This window comes from Loxodonta africana, chromosome X, assembly GCF_030014295.1.
Source record: "Loxodonta africana isolate mLoxAfr1 chromosome X, mLoxAfr1.hap2, whole genome shotgun sequence".
Taxonomy (NCBI): domain Eukaryota; kingdom Metazoa; phylum Chordata; class Mammalia; order Proboscidea; family Elephantidae; genus Loxodonta; species Loxodonta africana.
Window position 1 is genome coordinate 145,084,984 of NC_087369.1, and position 19,216 is coordinate 145,104,199.

The 19,216-nt window shown below is 44.1% G+C and overlaps 1 protein-coding gene across 2 annotated transcripts in view; it reads left to right on the forward strand.

Moving 5' to 3' along the window:
* The first annotated feature begins 466 nt into the window (after nucleotides 1-466).
* Nucleotides 467-19,216, forward strand: part of GRIA3 (glutamate ionotropic receptor AMPA type subunit 3) — a 321,376-nt gene continuing 302,626 nt past the window's right edge. For both annotated transcript variants that reach the window (XM_003414763.4, XM_003414762.4), the window contains exons 1-2: nucleotides 467-818; nucleotides 2,019-2,177. In XM_003414763.4, the coding sequence (XP_003414811.1) occupies nucleotides 710-818; nucleotides 2,019-2,177 (268 nt within the window). In that variant the 5' untranslated portion in view covers nucleotides 467-709. The remainder of the gene's footprint in view (nucleotides 819-2,018; nucleotides 2,178-19,216) is intronic.

Below are 19,216 nucleotides of genomic sequence, written 5' to 3' on the forward strand. Positions count from 1 at the left end.
AGCCCACATGAGGGCTGGTGTATTTCTATTGACCCAATCTCCCATGCTGACAAACGCCAGCGCCGAGGTGTTGCAGTCCACGGCTGCAGTTTGCAGTGGAGCTAAGCGGTGTGCTGCTTTAATTCCACGTCAGATCAACTTTGATCAATATCCCCCTACCGGCCCAATTGGAAGAGCCCAATTCATGGGCGCTGAGCCTTTTCGCTCTTTCCTTCTTTTCCCCTCTCTTTAGACCCACCATCTTCTAGGGGGAGGAAAGTCTCGGATTTTCTTTATAATTTCTTTCTTTCTCTCTCGCTCGTCTTTCTCTGCTTTTGTTTTCCTGTTTTGTCTTTTTTGCTTTGGGTTTTAGGGTTTTATTCTCTCTCTCTCTTTCTCTCTCTTCCTGATAGGGAGAGAGATCGCTTTGGCAATACGAGCTTGCAGCCAATGAACCCGCCTTCCAGATTGGTGTGAAGACAGAAGTGAGGTGGGGGGCGGGGAGGGGGTGTGAGAGAGCCTGGGAGCGAGAGGGAGAGAGAGAGAAGAGAAGAGAAGAGGAGGAGGCGGCGGAGGAGGAGGACTAGTGTGGGGTAGAAAGGAAGAGTGAGCGAGAGCAAGTTGAGGGGAGGGGGTGTAAGAGCCAGCGAATTCTTTTTCCTTTCCTATTATTATTTTGACGACTCCCGAGTTGCGCCCATGCTCTTGTCAGCTTCGTTTTAGGCGTAGCATGGCCAGGCAGAAGAAAATGGGGCAAAGCGTGCTCCGGGCGTTCTTCTTGGTAGTCCTAGGGCTTTTGGGTCATTCTCACGGAGGATTCCCTAACACCATCAGCATAGGTAAGCGCGAGCGAGCGAGCCAGCCGGGCCCGGCTCCCCTGCGTCGAGACCACTGTCCCGGCGGGTTTACGGCAGCCGCGGGTCCCTGTCCTGCATGGCCTGGGGAAGGGACTGGGCACGAGGACCAGGCAAGGCTCGCGAGGAGCCGAGTCCCAGCGAGCTGGCTGGTCCGGGGGGCAGCGGGGACGAGAGAGGGGTCTCCTGGGGCTGGTGGGGGTGGGGGCTGCCCGGCTTTCTGCGCTGAGCGGGGTAGGGAAAGCATGCGGAAAGCTGGGAGGCTGCAAGAGGAAAGAGTCGCGGCTTTTCGGCTCGCTGCTCTGGACTTTGCCATGGCGTGCGTGCCACCACTGGAAGTTGTCCCAGGGTGATGCCGCCTGTCTGGCCGCGCCAGAGCGCATAACCTGGGCCTGGGGCGCACCGTCCCGCGGCTGCGGCTCCCGGCTCCAGGGAGACAAGCCAGTCCTGGGAAAGGTGGAAGCCCGCTCTGGGTCTCCCAGACTGGGGGCAGCAGCCGGAGCCAAGAGCGGATGGGTGGGAGGCGGGGGTGAGACAAGGAGCTGAGCGAGCGAGCGGCGAAGTCACGCAGACCACGAATTTATGAATTGCCGCTGTGTCTGTCTGGAGCCCTGCTCTGGGGCGCGGGGAGGGAGTTCTCTTGGCTTCTGTCTGTATTGACAAGTCGAGAAGTTGGAATTGTTGCCATTATTGAACCAACCCCATACATTGTCATGGATGGATGGGGGGGCGATCAGGAACTGGATGCAGACAAACGGGGGAATGAAATTGTTTTGCTTCCCAACCTTTCCCTTTGCGCCAGGAAAGAATGAACCAGGTTTCAGAGATTGGCGGGTGGGGAGCGGGGTGGAGAAGGAGGCTATCACCTAAGAAGGTACCAAGTCCCACTCCTTTCTCTTGGTTCCACCGTCCTGCCCCAACGCAGTCCCCTCTTCCCTCTTCCTCTTCTGCCCTTTCCCCCTTCGCTCCAGCCTCTCCTTCTCCTCTTTATTTTAGAGGAAAACCTGGTTTCTCTTGGCGGAAATCTGAGTTCACAAGAGTCTTGAAAGACACACAGGTTGAAAAAAATCAATCATCAATTACGCACCCCAATACCATTGAGAGATACCTTGTATCTGTAGGACTCCACTATTTCTAAGCGGTCCTGGGGGGCACAAGCCAAATCTTGGTTTCCTTTGCTTGTAGGTGGACTTTTCATGAGAAACACGGTGCAGGAGCACAGCGCTTTCCGCTTTGCCGTGCAGTTATACAACACCAACCAGAACACCACGGAGAAGCCCTTCCATTTGAATTACCACGTAGATCACTTGGATTCCTCCAATAGTTTTTCTGTGACTAACGCTTGTAAGTAGATCTGCTTTTCCTCCCTTTGGGACCTCGGGGGACCTCTTTTGCATTTTGCTTGTGGGGTTTGGGGTCTGTGTGTGTTGGGGGTGACTGTCTCTGTAGACATTTTAGGAAAGCTAGTCAATCCAGGTTTCATGCGGCATAAATCAACTCCGGAGGATCCTGCTGAGGGGCTTAGGCAGTGGGAAAAACTCTGTCATGGATAATGACTGATGCAAAAGTTTCATTTTCCTCCCAGCTAAACTGGCATTCCCTCCCCCATACCCGCTTTTTTCTGGAAAAAGGAAGAAAAAAAAAAAAAAAGCATGGTTGTTGTGGGAAATCTCCTCAGATGGGATTAAAAAAAAATGAAGCCTCTAGATTGAGTCAATTCAGGATGCACATCACTTGACTGTTAAAGCTAGTGCCTGGCTGTAGGGATGAGCTGAATTTGACAACTGCCTAATGTATAGGAGCTAAATAGGAGACAGTCTGCAAACAAGTGACCTTGAGGGGAACATCAGGCTGGGTTCCCGGGCCTCTTTTTGTCCTAGACTATGGCCTTTCTTACTGAGCGAGCTCTGATAGGAACTGATAAGACTAAAACTGATTGCAAGTGATGAACACCTGGCAAACTGAGGGGACCTGAGAAGACAGCTCTCAGCTGAATATTGGGAAAGCTAGTTCTGCCTCCCCTAGTATTGCTCACCCCCTCACTGTTAAAGACCATACAGTTCTTAACTTAAAGGAAGAAGGGTGGCGGTGGGAGGAGGCTTCCAGCAGGAAAACTTAATATCACAAGGGAGAAAATTCATCAGCTCTAAAGCCATTTCTAAATACATAGTTGTGCCCTGGATTGTCCCTCTGAAAAGGGAACATTTTGAGAAATAAAACACCAAGGGAACCCAAATGGCTAGTAGCCTGTCAGACACAGCTTTTTCTTGAACGAAACGTTCTGTGAGAAAGACTGAGAATTCTTCATCTAAGCTTATTCCATGAAAAGTTTTCATAACCATGAGGCTGTTGATGGTATAAAGTATGCTTTGCTTTTACGGCTGGTGTAGTTTGGATTTTTTTGTTTTGTTTTCTCTTCCAAGGGAGAAACGTAGTTTATGTTTGGCTGGGTGAAACTTTGTATATGATTTTCTTCAAATCTTTCTGCCTCAAAAGTGATGTGATTTCCAAAAACTGTTGACTAGGTCCTAAAGGGCACAGGTTCCTTGGATTCGAAGACTTGAGCCATGGGGATGGGAGTGGAGTACTTTGCAAGAAATGTGACAGCTATCAGCTTTAAGAAAATTTTAGCTGAGGGTACAGATCCTTATATGAACATGTTCTGAGCTACTCCGTATTTGACATTTTTGGCTTTCCAACATTGACAAAAATAGGAACTTATTAATTCCAGCTAAGTGTGAAAGTTACAAAATGTCTGTCTATACTTTGCATCTTATTTCGGTAATCCCAGCCTGTCTCCACAGCACTTACAACACACATCTGACTCTTGATCCTGCAGCGCTGTGATCTTGTCAAGAGGCTGGATCTCAACTGCAGCTTCCTAAATATCAATTAGAACAGATTTAAAATCAAATTTTAAAAAACCCAGAATTTATTATTACTAATAATATTTATTTCAACTGCCTTCTGTGTCTTTCCTCTGAGGAGAGCTAGAATAAAAAGACAGTTAAGCTTCTAAGAAATGATTGATCTCCAAGGTTTTCAGTCCTCTATCTATGGTCAAACCAGATTGACATCTGCAAGCCCAGGGCCATCGGAAACTTACTCAAGGCGCTTTCAGGAAATGATCCTTGCCATGTGAAAAGCTCAGGTTTAGGAACAGGCAATAAGTCAAGCATGTTGGCGTTTAGTTGTCATAATGTCTTACCTTTTGGGGCAATAAAAGAATAAACATGGAAAAGGAAAAGAAATTGATCAAAATCCCTGCCCTAAATCCACAGCAATTCTGCTTGCCAAGGCTGGGTTATGGCTGGGGGCTTGAGGGTGTGGGAGAAAAGTGTGGCTCAGGGGTCAACAAGAAAGACAAAGCAAAAAGGTGGCCTTGCCCTTAAACAAACAAACCAAACCAAACCCGGTGCCAGTTGAGTCAATTCCTACTCATAGCAACCCTGTAGGGCAGAGTAAAACTGCCCCCATAGGGTTTCAAAGGAGCTCCTGGTATGTTCGAACTGCCAACCTTTTGGTTAGCAACAGAGCTCTTATCCACTGCACCACCAGGCTTGCCCTTAGCTATGCCAAATACAGACATGTGTACATACAGGCACACTCAGGCATAAAAAAACACAGGAGAAAGTTCCAAAAACCAGTCATGTGTACCCAGCTGCCTGTTGCACTCTCAGACTTTATAGCTCAGAGGACAGAGGAGGAAAGCCGTCATCTCCTCTGGTCCCCTAAACAGCCCTCTCTGAATGTCACAATCATTGAATAGGGGCCAGATCTCAAAGCTGTCTCCTGGCAGCTGCTGCCTAGTGGCTTTGTATGAGAAAGATGACTAGTTCAACCACAGTCTAATAGTCTCTGAATGCAGAAACTGGTCATTTCAAGGGGCCATGGAAGCCCTGGAGCAGTGTCTCGTTTCTTCCCCTTTCCTTGGTTGTTCTTTTCCCTGTGGAAGTGGAGACCAAACATCTCAGATGCCAATGTACAATTAGAGTTCAGTATTGTAGCCTGGCACTTGACCCCATGTTCCATTCCTGTCCTGGATGATTGGACCACTCTGGTGATGCCCACTGCCGTTAGAGAAACCCCTGGATTCTTTGTCCTGTCTCTCCCTGCAGACCTAGGGAGAATTTGAGAAAACCCCAGATGAGTCCACATCCGGGCACTCACCTCTCCTACCTGGCTCAATATGTCATACTCTGGCAAAAATTAACTTTCACCTGTTCCCATTCAGAATTCCTAGTTTCAGCTTCCCCTAGCACTGGAAATGATTTCTTTTCAGGTTCTTTCCTAATTCCTCAATCCAGAAGCCAGCACACACTTTCTAGGGCATTGATATGCAGGTAAACAAATACTCAAAGAATAAACAAAGGGTAATTCCTTCTGTGTGTGTCCCTGCTCTCTCCTCTACCTCTGACCACCCCCTCCCCACGTATTCAGAAGATTTCCTTACAATGAATCCCAGGCGTCTGTCAATTAAAGGCTCTTTTTCACCTGCAACCAATTTTTGCACATCCCCCCCCAAGAAATTTGCTTAAAGACACTCTCCAACTTCATTCCGTGTATTAAGAGGCCAATAAAAGCCTCCCTGGCTTTGAAAGGTGGTTCATTTGGGATCTCAGCTTAGAGGTGAATTGAAGTTTATCAAAGAGACTCATCTGATTTGGAGCACTTGTTCCCATTTCATAGGGATTAATTGGGTCTGCTGTCTTACTTTTCAATTTAGCTAGATAACCCCAGAGAGAAGGACAGTGTGAATATTTTGATTTCAGGATGCGTACCTTTATATGCACACACAGGCACCCATACACTCACAATCAGCATTATATGAAAGAAGATGTACACACATGTTGTAAGTTACATGTCTGTTCTTTAAAAGGCAGATTTGATCATCCTGGGGATGTGCGGCTTGGAAACACCAAGGGCCTGCTGGGTCCCACTGGCTTGGCTTGGCTGCCCTGGTTCCTCAGAAAACGCAGATTCCCTTGAAGTCCCCTCCTGTGTCTTGCTGCTGTGCACTTGTAGCGCACTCCACACTACATCGCCCCAGCCTCTGCAGTGTCAGCTCATTAGCACACAGATCTCATATTCCCTCTCCGCACTGTCATTGCAAAAATTGCTGTTGTACACCTTTACAGCCAACAAATGTGCTCGTGGATTACGCAGTTTGCAAGAAGCAGGGAAAAGGCAAATGTAACCTTAAAGGTTATTCACCACGGAATTGTGCTCTAAACACGTGGGCTTAAATAAAAATCTGTTGATGGAGGCGCAACGGTGATGGTGGGACCAAGAGTGGGACTTGGGAGTGTAGGCTTTAATGGAGCCCCAGGCAAAATCCCTTTTGGTGATTAAACCTACCCTATCAGCTGCAAATTTTTATTCCATTAATTTTTTTTCAGGCCATTTGAAATATACCTCTCCAACTGAGAGCATGCTCCTTTTATAACTGAGTGCATTTCGCTACCAAGTGTACTTAGTCGAGACAGGTTTCTGTCTCTTGCCCACAGAGTCATAATCTAATTATCTAATTATTCTAATTGCCAGGATCCATTTAACTGTTTAGGTCCATTTGGGAAGGAAATGTCTCCCTTGATCCCAGTTTCTGCTCTTTGTGGGTTTTTTTTTTTTGTTTTGGTTTGGTTTGGGTGTTTGTTATGCTTTCCATGTAAGCTTTGGAACCAGGGTAAAGACCCCTGGGGGTCATAGCTCCTACTCCCAAACAGATCTTCACATAGTAACCAGTGTGGACTACTCTGGCTTCACCTCCATCCCCCATTTCCCCACCTTTGCACCTTTGCTTCTGTCCCTCTGTCCTCTGTCTGCTGGTCAGTCTTCAATAAGCTCCCCAGCTTAGATCACTGCTCAGCCCCTCTGGCCAGCTGGCTTAGCCCACTGAAGCACAAAGAGGTTGGCTCAGTGATGCCAGTCAAAGATTTAAGTCACCTTCTCACAAGGTTTATTATTATTATTATTATTATTATTATTATTATTATTATTATTATTATTATTATTATTATTATTATTATTATTATTTGATCTATTTTTTATGGGGGGAGGAGGGAGGAAGGTGAGGCTGTTCATCTGGGCCATAAAAATAGATGACAATCAGCAGGCTGTAAAGGTGAGCTTCCTGCAAAACCTCTCCTAGAAGACAGCTTCTTACTGAGCTACTACTAAACAGACCGGGGGAGGGGCAGGAAGAGGCTTGAGGGGAAGGAGCGAGGAGAATTATTTTGCTCTTAATTTATGCTTACTACAAAATGGGCCACGGTTTTTCCTCCTGTCAGTAATTTTAACTTTTATCTTGAAAACAAAGCTAGTTTTCCATGCCCCCTACTTCTACCTGTATCAGAAAAAAAAAAAAATTTTTTTAGGCTTCCCTTAGTTCTGCCTTTCCCTCTCTACACCCCAAGATTGAGTGAGAAGAGTGGGGCTGGTTGAAATTTTTATTATGTGTATTTGGATCCTGGTGTGTATATATATATATATATATATATATATTTAATTTCATTGTTATAGGTAGTCAGAGGTGATAGGCTGGTTTCATTTTAACAGATTGAAAAATAAATGAATCTGCCTAGGCATTGTTATTAGTCTTCCTTTCTGTATAAGAGATTTGTCATTTTTTATACAATTGGGTGAAGAATTAAAAGACAGAATGGATTTCCTAATGAGAGGGCCAGAATTTTAAAAGATAGAATTTATAACATGGGGAAGGGGATAAAATATACTTACCCACATGATTTAACTTGGAACTTTCTGAGATCAGGGCTGAAAATATTATTTGAAGAACCTTTTCTAAAACTTTCTGTCTACTCTGAAGGTCAGGAAAATTATTTGTGTACTTTACCTGGTCCATTAAAAAAGAATTTGTTCCAAAGCTTTAACTTTGTTCCTTCAACTTTTGATGCTTTAGGTCTAAGGAGATGACACATCCACTGGGAGGGTACGACTAAACCCCAGGTCGGGGTGATGGGACTCTTAAGCAGGAGAAAGGGCGTTGTGCAGACACAGAAAGAACTCCCTCCCTCCTGGGAGCTGCTTGGGAAATGTCCAGGCTCCAGACACAGAGCTACAGATAGGCTCTGCCTGTGTATGTGGTGAGCCCTGAGCTCCAGCAGCAGACCCCTAGAGGGGACAGTCCTTGGCAAAAGGATAAAGTGCACAGAATTGTGCTCTTCACACTGCCACATCTTCTTCCCTTGCCATTATTTCCCCTTTCTGCTCAGTCTAGCTGGTTCCTGCCCTTTTGCTGGTCGTACCTGCCTACTCACTGACTGGCCCCTGATTCTGGCACCCCATCCATACTTCACTTACTTCGGGACTGTTTTCTGCTCTCAACTTTTCCAGGCCTGATGCTCCTTCTCTGTCAAAATATCTTTGTTCTTGATCCGTCCTTCTCAAGGCCTGCATTCTACTTTGGGAGTGCCAGCTTTTTATCTAACACAAGAATTTAGCTAAAAGTGGCTGATAAGGAGTTAATATTCCTAACAGGGGGAGTATTTGCTTTCAAACCAGGGACTACAGAAGCCATAATGCCACTCAGATGGGGGTGTTTCTGAATCTGATGCACAGAGTAGCAATTTACTCAATCCAAAGGTCAGCTGGTCTTGGACATGAGAGGCCTTTGCAGGCCAAAGTAAAAAGCTACCTGTACATGGTAGGAACACTCATGTCACAGGCAGGTTCAGATTCTCTATGTTGAACCTCTAAAAGCTGTTGGGGTAATTTGGGAAGCAGCCAAAGTTTATAGGGACTAATTTTATTTAAAATGTGTTATAGAGCCTGAAGGTGTCTATTTGGGCATTGGCAAAAGATGCACTGGCAAAGAAGGGCTGTCAAAGGAAAGGAGAGGAGAGGTGATAGGGAAGCTGGGTCTCAGACTGAAAGTTTCCTTTCCCTGGGATGGCATGTGGAAGGCCATGATTATAAGGTAGCATTTCCCTCATAGGCACTAAATGACAGTTGAAATCTAGCTAAGCAGTCTCCTCTTGCCACTCTGTCCATCCCTCCCTTTTCTAGTCTCAAGAGTACACTCTAGCCTCCCTCCCAATGGAAATATCCGGCATACTCCCTTCTGGATTTCCACTTTAGCATTCATTACAGAAGTGTTTACATTCCTCAATCTGGACCTCCTTGTTCCTCCATTCCTAACTGCCGCTGGTTTCCTTAGCAATTATCCTCAGCACAGCTATCATTTGCCCTTATATGGAGGAAGCAGGGGGACAAGGACAAGGATAAAGAGAGGAAATACAGCTGGTAATGATCCCTTAACCCTATGGGCCACAATTCCATCTAGTGCAGCACTTCTCAACCTTTCATGTGCAGCCAAATCACCTGTTAAAATTATCTTGTTCAAATAAAGATTCAACAGGTCTGCAGTGGGAAGGGGGCAAGATCCTCATTTTTAACAAACTCCCAGGTAATGCCAGTGCTGCTGGCTTCCCAAGCTCCCTTTGACGTGTGAGGGTCCAGAGCAAGGATGCTATGGTCACCAAAGGAGACAGACTCCCAGACAAGCTCTTACCCACTTTTCTACCCAGTTGCCTTCCAAAGACGATGCTATAGGAAACACATTTGGCTCATTGTGACACAAGAATGTCCGTATCATATTCCCAACAACTCTGTGTCCGTCCCAGTCATGTCTGTAGGTGGCATGATTAGATGTCTGATGAGAGCATCTACTTAGAGTTGCTTTTTTGTGGGAATGTGTAGGGGGAACTGGAAGGCAGGCAGGGAGAGCAGGTTGCTCATGGGCCAGGATGACAGTTTTTTGGCTTCTTGCCATACCCTAAAATGACCCTTTTGGAAGCAATCTGCCCAGGAAAGCTAAGGTAGCCTCGTGGGTCCAACTCCCTTTCCATTTTGCTTCTTTGGAGCAAGGTATACCAAAAGTAGGCATGTAACATCTCAGCTGTCCAGTTTCCCTTCAACAAGGTTAGAAACAAGAGGCACAATGTAACCTGAATTCTATCTGGTTCCTCCAAAGCCTGATAATTTGACTTAATTTTCAAGGTGTGTACCCTTGAAAAAGGAGCCCTGGTGGTGCAGTGGTTAAGCACTAGGCTGCTAACCAAAAGATCAGTGGTTCGAACCCACAAGCCACTCTTCAGGAGAAATATGGGGCAGTCTGCTCCCCTAAAGATTACAGTCTTTGAAACCCTATGGGGCAGTTGTATTCTGTCCCATAGGGTCACTATGAATCAGAATTGACTAGATGGCAATGGGTACCCTTGGAAATTGCAGAGAAGAGGGGTACACAGAAACGGAATGTCTTTTTCTAACATCTGAACCCAGGACTGCTCCAGGAAAGTTGTTAGAAACTTACCCTGTGTCATTTGAGGATTGACAAATGGCACTCAATTCCCCCAAAACATTGCCCACCCCCCCAACAATATGTCAATGAATCTAAAATTCCACAGACCCATTTATTTGAATTACTGCACTGAAGGATTTGTTAAAATGCAAGTTGTGCAATCTAGAAAGGGAATGAGTTAAATGTTTATTGGCCATTAATATTTCAATAAGAATGATTTGTTCAGATTACCACCTATCCAGGGGCAGATTAACCAGTAAGTACTGTATACACCAGCTTGCACTGAGCAATGTACGCAGGGGTTTAATTGTATTTACTCGCTAATCTGTAGTGAGAAATTTCACATGAGTTTCATCACATCTTTGACGAGGTGGGGGGCAGGTGAAATCGTGCACTGCAGATTGGTAAAAGGAAGGCACAATTTAGCCCATGCGTACCTTGCTTATTGGGCAATCCAACCCTGCCTATTACCTTGCAGGATCTTCAGAGGAGGCTTTCTAAGACAGCTAAGTGACCCAGAGCAAAGCATCTGCCCAAGTAAGTAGGTCACCAAATGGCAGGCATTCAGGGGGCACTGGGAGACCCTGGAGGGTAAGGAAGAGTCCCTGAAATACACTTATTTTGCAACACTTGACCTTCTCCATGGATGAATTCTGGTAGTTTATTCACTAACATTTTAGTTGGCTTTGACCATGTCTATTCTGTGTCCATGGTTGTTTGCTACGATAGATGATCTCAGCATCAGGATTTTCCACAATTACAGTGGAATGTTTTCAGAAGCAAAAATAATTTTGTGACGGGGGAAAGTTTTTTAATCTCTTAAAAAATGTTGCAATAAAAAATAGCCCCCTCTCCAGTGAGGAATGAGCTCCTCAGAACATTCAAATATACAAGACTAAAAGGATAGCGTTTAATCAAAAACAAAGTTCAGAAGGCAGGAAGGGACAGGAAAGCTGGGCAAATGGAAACGGGGAACCCAGGGTGGAAGTGGGGAGAGTGCTGACACATTGAGGGGATTGCAACCAATGTTACCAAAAAAAATCTGTATATAAATTGTTGAATGGGAAACTAAATTGCTCTGTAAACTTTCACTTAAAACACAATAAAATGTTAAAAATATATATATATAGCCCCCTCTCAATTTTCCATGACTGCCTATTCTCCTTTGTGACAATGCAACCAGGGTTCTCCTCCTTGCAGCTACCCAGAAAGGGGTCAGGCTACCATCAATGGACTGAGACAGGAAGGGATCAAAAGCTAGCCCAGAGAGGGTAAGTGTGTGGGTCTCTGTGTGGGTGAACACCTTTGTAAATTTAAGGTAGAAAGGCCACTAACATCCACAGTCAACTAGAACCAGCTACAGACTCTCAAATATCCTTACTTCTCATTGCTATTTCCAAAGCTTCATGTTGGTTAGTTTAAAACAGTGTTTCTTGAATTAGGCCATTTGCATCAGAATCACCAGATGCTTATTAAACACGGGAATTCCTGGGTCACAACCCAAATGTATCGAATCAGAAACTATGAATCTAGGGTAGAGGAATCTGCCTTTTTTTTTTTTTTTCAGGGCTTTGAACTGGTTCATTCTGGTTCAACTCCGTGCTGAGAATTTGCCTTTTCACTCCAGATATACTGAATCAGAATCTACATTTTAACAAAATTCTTATGTACATGTAAGAATCACCTGGAAAGGCAAGTTCTCAGCAGGGGGTTGAACCAGAATGAGCCGGTTGGAAGCCCCTCTTTTTTTTGGTGATTTGGAGCCCTGGTGGCACAGTGGTTAAGAGTTTGGCTCCTAACCAAAAGGTTGGCAGTTCAAATTCATCAGCTGCTCCTTGGAAACCCTATGGGGCAGTTCTACTCTGTCCTATATGGTTGCTATGAGTCAGAACAGACTCGACGGCAATAGATTTTTTTTTAAAATGAGTGATTCTAATGCACAGTCGATTTGAGAATCGCTGGCTTAATAAGCCCTAGCACTGTGAATAGAGATCTGTGGATTCAGACTGAACATTTATCAAGCACCCACTAAGTGCCAGGCATTGTGCCAGGTACTTTCACATATGTTACTTCTCCATGTAAGTGAGGTGCCATAGCCCAGTATTGGTGTTTGGCTCTCAGGTCAGAAATCCTAGACTTGATAGAGCTAAGAGACTAGCTTCAAGTCACAGTCTCTGAGGTAAACAAAGCAAAAATGAGCTTTGAGGTGGTAAGTAGAGACAAGGGAATAAGATGGTATGTAGAGACAAGGGAATGATTTTCACTTGGACGATGCTTCATCCTTTCTTTGCTTGTTAGCTAATGATTGGTCCTTAGCCATGCTAAAAATGAGATGTCATGGCAAATGCCAACCCATTTATCAAAAATAGATGTACTGCAAGCAGTTTATATAGCGTTGTGTCCTCCTCCCCATCCTTGCTATCACCAAATTTAAAACCAGGGCTGAAATAGTAACAATAACAATCATTACCATTCATAGAGCCTGTATAATGTGGAAGGCACTGTTGCACACATCTTACACATCTTATCTCTTAGAATATCACAAAATTGTTAGAAGGGAGTTACTCTCATCCCCATTTTACAAGGGAGAAAACAGGTGTTTCAAAATGTATACACAACTAGCTCAAGGTCATACAGCTGGTTAAGTGGTACGGCCAGGATTCTCCCTGAGATCTTCCTGCCTCTAGAGCCTGTGCTTGATTTCAACAGGGGTTGAACTCTTAAATGCTATGGGAGCAAGGCAGATCATATCAATGTGGAAATTGAGCCAGGCATGTAATAATAGGCGGGGCCTTTAGCAATCTGCAGAGTCCATGCCCCTGCATGAAGACATGCATATTCAATTTTTTAAACTACTGTGGGACAAACAAAACATGTGCAATGGGACCTGGATTGGTGGAGGGTGGTAGGTGCCAGTTTCTGGCACCACACTGCACTATACACCTCTCTTTAGCAACTAAGTTACTGGTTGAGGGAAGCTCTATTAACTAGTAGTTATAGCTTCTGAAAACAGCAGAGGGAAAAGCCCTATTTTGACTTTCTCCTTTTAGTGTGCCATCAAAGGACTACCACAATATGGTAAAACTTGCTCTCCTCTGTGAACATGCTTATAGTCCTACATATACACGCTGTATATCCAGTGATCTTTCACGGCTGAGTGTCAACTCTGCTCTAACTGACCTTCCCCAGGCAGTGCTGAAGCTTGCAGCCTCGTTCCCGGCCCTTGGGTTTTGTACCTAACTTTTTGGGGCAAGGGGTTGCTGCTTGACCCTTGCCTAGTGGAAGACTGTTTCTCCTACTTAGGTTGAGATCTCCCAGAGTGCAAAGAATGGCTGTAAATTGGGCTGCCTGGATTTGAATTTTGGCTCTGTTTCTTACTAGCTGTGTGAACCTTGGGAAAATTATTTAACCTCTCTGATTCTCAGTTTTCTCATCTGTGAAATGAGGGTGGATGTAATAGTAACTACCTTATAGAGTTGTTAGGAAAATTAAATATCATCCATGTAAAATACTTAGCATGATATCTGGCTAAAATATGTAAGTGTTCAATAAAGTATGTAAGTGTTCAATAAGTGGTAGCTATTTTTTTATTATTAACACAGAGTGAGAATGGGGCTGGTAAGTGAACAAAAGGAATAGAATTAGTCAAAGCCAAACCGTGGAAGAGATTCTTCCAGTCTATGGCAGCTCCCAAAGTCCTCCAAACTAATTTGCACCCTCTGTGAATCTGTAGCTAGAGCCAGACTGGATGGGATAAACTTTGAGTACTCATAAAGCTACCTGGGGTGTAAGAATTTGCTTTGGGGCAAAGCAAAGGAGAAAGAAAGAATCAACTTGATGCCTCAAAGAGCCAGGGCATACACACAATTAAGCGTAATCATGCTGTCATTGAGTGGAGTTGTCTAGAAGTACATGATCTCTTCTGATTTTTCTCAGAACTAGATATCATTTTATTACTTTCCATGCTGCTTTAGATACAGGGCTTCATACGATAACCTTGGTGCTTGCTGGCTTGAAGGAAAGAACAATCTTTCTTCAAATGTAACGTCTATTTTAATGTGGCTGAAAGTGGGAGAGTGGAAACGTAGATCTTGGAGTCTTCACTGAACCAAGGAAAAATGTGGTGCCAATTGAGCTCTCCCGGCCATGACTTTTCTGAGCTTTTTTTTTAAATTAAGAGTCATGTGTGGTTGGAAAGTTAGAGCATATCCGTTTGAGTGGATGGATTTTCTTCTTTTAATGTCGCTTGCCTAAGTTAGATCAAAACTAGCAAAGGAACAAGATATGGAAAAGGTTAAAAGAGAAACTTTGCTAATGTGATTTTCCAGCATTTCAGTCTCCATTCTCTCCCGAACAAAGGTTAACTAGCTGATTCCACAAACTCAAACTCACTAGAATGGGTCCTGCTGAGGAACAACAAGCAATACAGTCTAATTCCTTCCTTCTCTTCCTCTGTATTCTGGGAATGATCTACCAACATGCTGCACCCTCGCTCCACCTGCATCACCTCCTCTGCTCATTTCCCACCCAAGACCGTTGCCATGTTATCTCATGGGATCATTGATCAATGTTTTTTCAGATGAAGAAACTGAGGAACAGAGAGGCTAGGTAACTTACCCAAGGTCACACAGCTAGTAGATGGCTAACAAGTATTACCATGCAAGTCATCTAACTCTCGGCACTTCTCTAAGATGTCTTTCCAACAATCCTTTTTCTTTTAGCTTTCACTGCTGCACGATGATGATACATATGAAAATAATGACAGTCCTGTCTTTTAAATAGGTGGCAGCAAGTTGGGAATGTAGTAAAGCATGAGTTTCAGGGGCCACAATTAATAGTATCTTCCATTTAGTACCTCCAATGTTAACTTGTTGTCATTTTACCACCTTCTGATTTATAGTCAGAAACCCTGGTGATGTAGTGGTTAAAAGTTCCAGCTGTTAACCAAAAGGTCGGCAGTTCAAATCCACCAGGCGCTCCTTGAAAACCCTATGGGGCAGTTCTACTCTGTCCTATAGGATCGCTATGAGTCAGCATCAATTCGACGGCAACAGGCTTGTTTTTGATTTTGATTTATAGTCAGGAATGAGCAAGACTAAGTCTTGAGTCCTGTTGTACATCACAGATCACTGGAGCTAGATCAAGTACTTCTAGTCCAACCCCCTCATTTCATGGGATGAGGAAAGTGAGGCCAAGGAAGGAGTGACTTGCCAAAGGTGATGCAGCTCCCTGGCGGCAGATGCAAGATGAGAATCTAGACTGCCTGATTCCCAGAGTCAGATCTTTTCCACCCTGTTGTTTACAGCCTCACCAGCAGAATACTGTACTAAAACAACCGCCACTATTTTTATTACTTGGCTATTTTCTGGTACCTACCCCTCTCGCATTGTTTCATGTGTTTAAATTGTATTACCCCAACTAGATTTTTTTGAAAGACAGAAAAGACATTTTTATGATTATAGGTGTTAAAATTTTTAAATTAATTCCACTTCAACAATATAGATAAGAGGAAATAAAAACCATCCAAAATCGAATTTTACCATACGTTCAGATTTGTTTCCTGCTTTTTATTATATTGTGAGCATTTTTTCTAGGCCCTTTAGATGTCCTTTGAAAATATGATTTTTATAATAGTCGTATATTATTATATGGGGTCCTTGGGTGGCACAAACAGTTAAGCACTTAACTACTAGCTGAAAGGTTGGCGGTTCGAACCTATCAAGAGGTACCTCAGAAGTAAGGGTAGCAATCTGTTTCCCAAAGGTCATAGCCTTGGAAACTCTATGGAGCAATTGTACTCTGCACACATGGGTTGCTATGAGTCAGAATTGACAGCAACTAACAACAACATATTATATACTCTAAACTCATTTGATGACATATATATGCCATGATTTATATAACCCATGTAATGATATATATTGCCCTATTGCTATGCATTTGGAGCCCTGGTGGTACAGTGGTTAAGAGCTATGGCTGCTAACCAAAAGGTCAGCAGTTCAAATCCAGCAGCCACTCCTTGGAAACCATATGGCGCAGTTCTACTCTGTTCTATAGGGTGGCTATGAGTCAGAATCAACTTGACAGCAATTTTTTTTTTTTTTACTGCTATGCATTTAGGTGGATTCCCAATTCACTGAGTTTTATATGTATGCCTCAACCCCTATAACCTGCATTCTCGCACAGGCCTGAACACGTAGTAAAAGCTTAATGAATACTTGCTGACTCATTAGTTGCCTTGGCTTTTCTGGAACGACCTTTATTCCTCTGCCAGATAGGGCACCCAGAGTGAGAACTTGACCTTCCGTCCTCTTTAGGGTTTGTGTTATGTAAATCAAGACAGGCAGGGTAGCAGTGGTGGCTAAGCTCAGAAGCCAGACTTTCTGGGTTTAAAGCCTGGATTCATCACTTTCTAGTTGCATAGCCATGGGTGAGAAAATTAACCCCTCTGAGCCTCAGTTTTTCTATCTGAAAAATAGAGAAAACAGTCATCCCACCTCATACGGTTGCTGTGAAAACTAAATGATATAATATGTGGAAAGTGCACTTAACAAACATTAGCTGTCATTAGTAATATTATATTTGTCAAAGGAAAAAGGCACCAGACTTAGAGTCTGAAAACCTGTGTTCTTGTACCATCTCTGCTATTATGTAGCGCTGTGACCTTGCATGAGTTATTTTACTAGCCTGAGCCTTGGTTTCTTCATCTAGAAAATGGGGATAATAATGCTTGAGCTGTGTATCTTACAGAGCTTTTATGAAGATCAAATGAGAGAATGAATGTGAAGGTGCTTTGAAACTATGACATAAAGTATGACTGCAAATTATGTAAATTAAAATGTATGTCTGATTATCACATGGTAAAACTGGAAATGCAGAGAGAGGGTGCAGGATACTGGGCTGAATATAATGAGGCTAGGACATTCCCTGGAAGAGTTTTTTTTTTTTTTTAATTAAGCCCATAGTATTAGAAATATAGACTGCTATAGGCAGAAGGTTGGAGCCCTGGTGGCACAGTGGTTAAGAGCTACGGCTGCTAACCAAAAGGTCAGCAGTTAGAATCCACCAGCTGCTCCTTGGAAACCCTATGGGGCATTTCTACTCTGTCCTATAGGGTCACTATGAGTTGGAATTGACTTGACGGTAACGGGTTTATAGGCAGACGGGATCTTAGAGATCATCTAGTCAGATCCTTAACATATATAAGAGGAGAGGTTAAGTAAGAAAGGAGAGAGTTTGAGGTCACAGAGCCAGTTGCAGAACTGTGACTAGAAGTCAAGTCTCCAGAGTCCTAAAGCAATCTCCGCAGCTCTTTATTTTGTTGACCTTTATCTAAAAGAGGGTAAAGAAAAAAATCCAGTCATTTTTGGGGTCCATGTAGCTGGGAACTGATTAATGGGGTTATATTGCAGTGACAAGCCAAGTATAAACCAAAAACCAAACCTGTTGCCATCGAGTCAATTCTAACTCACAGCAACCCTACAGGACAGAGTAGAACTGCCCCATAGGGTTTCCGAGGAGCGCCTGGTGGATTCAAACGGTCCACCTTTTGGTTAGCAGCCGTAGCTCTTAACCACTACACCACCAGGGTTTCCAAAGCCACGTATAGCACAGCTTTATTATATTTTTAAATGCCAACCTCCTTCCAAGTGAGGGAGAGGAAAGGGACAGTAAGGTGATGGCAGGTCTCAGGTGGGGAGACCTGGCCAGATTCCCAAAGGATTTCTGTTGTCCCCAGCAATGACCGCTGTAGCAGATGGCCTTTCTTTGATTGTTAATATTTATCTTTGCAGTCAGTCATCAGTTATGTGTTTTTGGAAAACTTGGTAAAGCGGGTGAAATTGCCAGTTGCTTGCAAATACAATTGCCAATTGTTTGAATAAAGTTAAATTGATTACAGCCAGAAGACTATTCATTTTACGCTGGCATGCATACAGCCCACTTCAGGCAAGGGCTGCATCACCGATGGCAGCTCAGATAGCACAGCATCTCCTGAATTATGTCCCTCCAGGTACTCAGTAAAATATGTGTTGGATACTTTCATCTTTATGCTATTTTAGCTGAGATGAGAGCGCATAAACACTTCCGTCTGACAACCTTTTCAGGTTCAACAGCACAGAAGGTTATTTCAAAAAGAAACAAGAAAGGAATTTTTTAATGGCAGGCTCCAAAAGTGACGAAAAATGCCACCCAACAAGGCAGCCCATTAAGAAATGTAGTGTGAAATGTGTTAATATGATAAGCCCAAATGAGGTCTCACTATTCTTAGCTCCAGAATGTTGGCTGCTTTCCCCAGCTGCCATCGTGGCCTGGACAGAGTCTGTCAAGGCTCACCCCCTCCCCCAGCCCCCAATCGGCCCCCCCAGCCCCCCTTCAGCAGAAGGGAACCCTACTGCAGAGGCAGCTCTTCCTCACCTTGTCATCCCCACAACTCCTGCTGCGAGGAACTCCCTGCCTTGGTCAGGAAGCTTTGCAGGAAGGGAGGAGAAAGCAACGAGAAAGCTCTCAATCGTGCTGCAGGCATCACTGGCTTCAGCCCCTAAAATGTTGGCCAGGTGGGAGCCAGCCAGTTGAGGAGGTTGACAAAACGGGGCCTTTTGTGTCCTGAGTAAGTGGCCATAGTCTGAAATCAGCAAGATGGATGGAAAGAAGAAATGACCTTGCTCACCAAGCCCTGCTACGTTAGAATAAGGGACTCCCCTTGAAGCTTGAAAGGAACAAATTTAGGACAAGTCAAAGGCAGGCCTACTTTTACACAGTGGGAAATAAACATATGGGACTCCTTAGCCCAAGGGTTTGTGGTGACTGAAAATACATATATGGTCAGGAAGGTTTCGATACATTAATGGCTGCCAAGGCAATGATAGGCTATTAAGGGAAATGAAGCCATTTGGGGACATCTTGACTCTCTGAGCTCGAAATTAGAGCGGACAACCAGATCCTCTGACAGCCTCAGTGAATGAGTCCAGGAGACATAGTGTCAGAATTGTGATTATGTTTTCCAATTAAGCAAGCCAAAAAAGAAGACGACAAAAGTGGTATTTAGGGTTGATTGGGTGAAACTGAG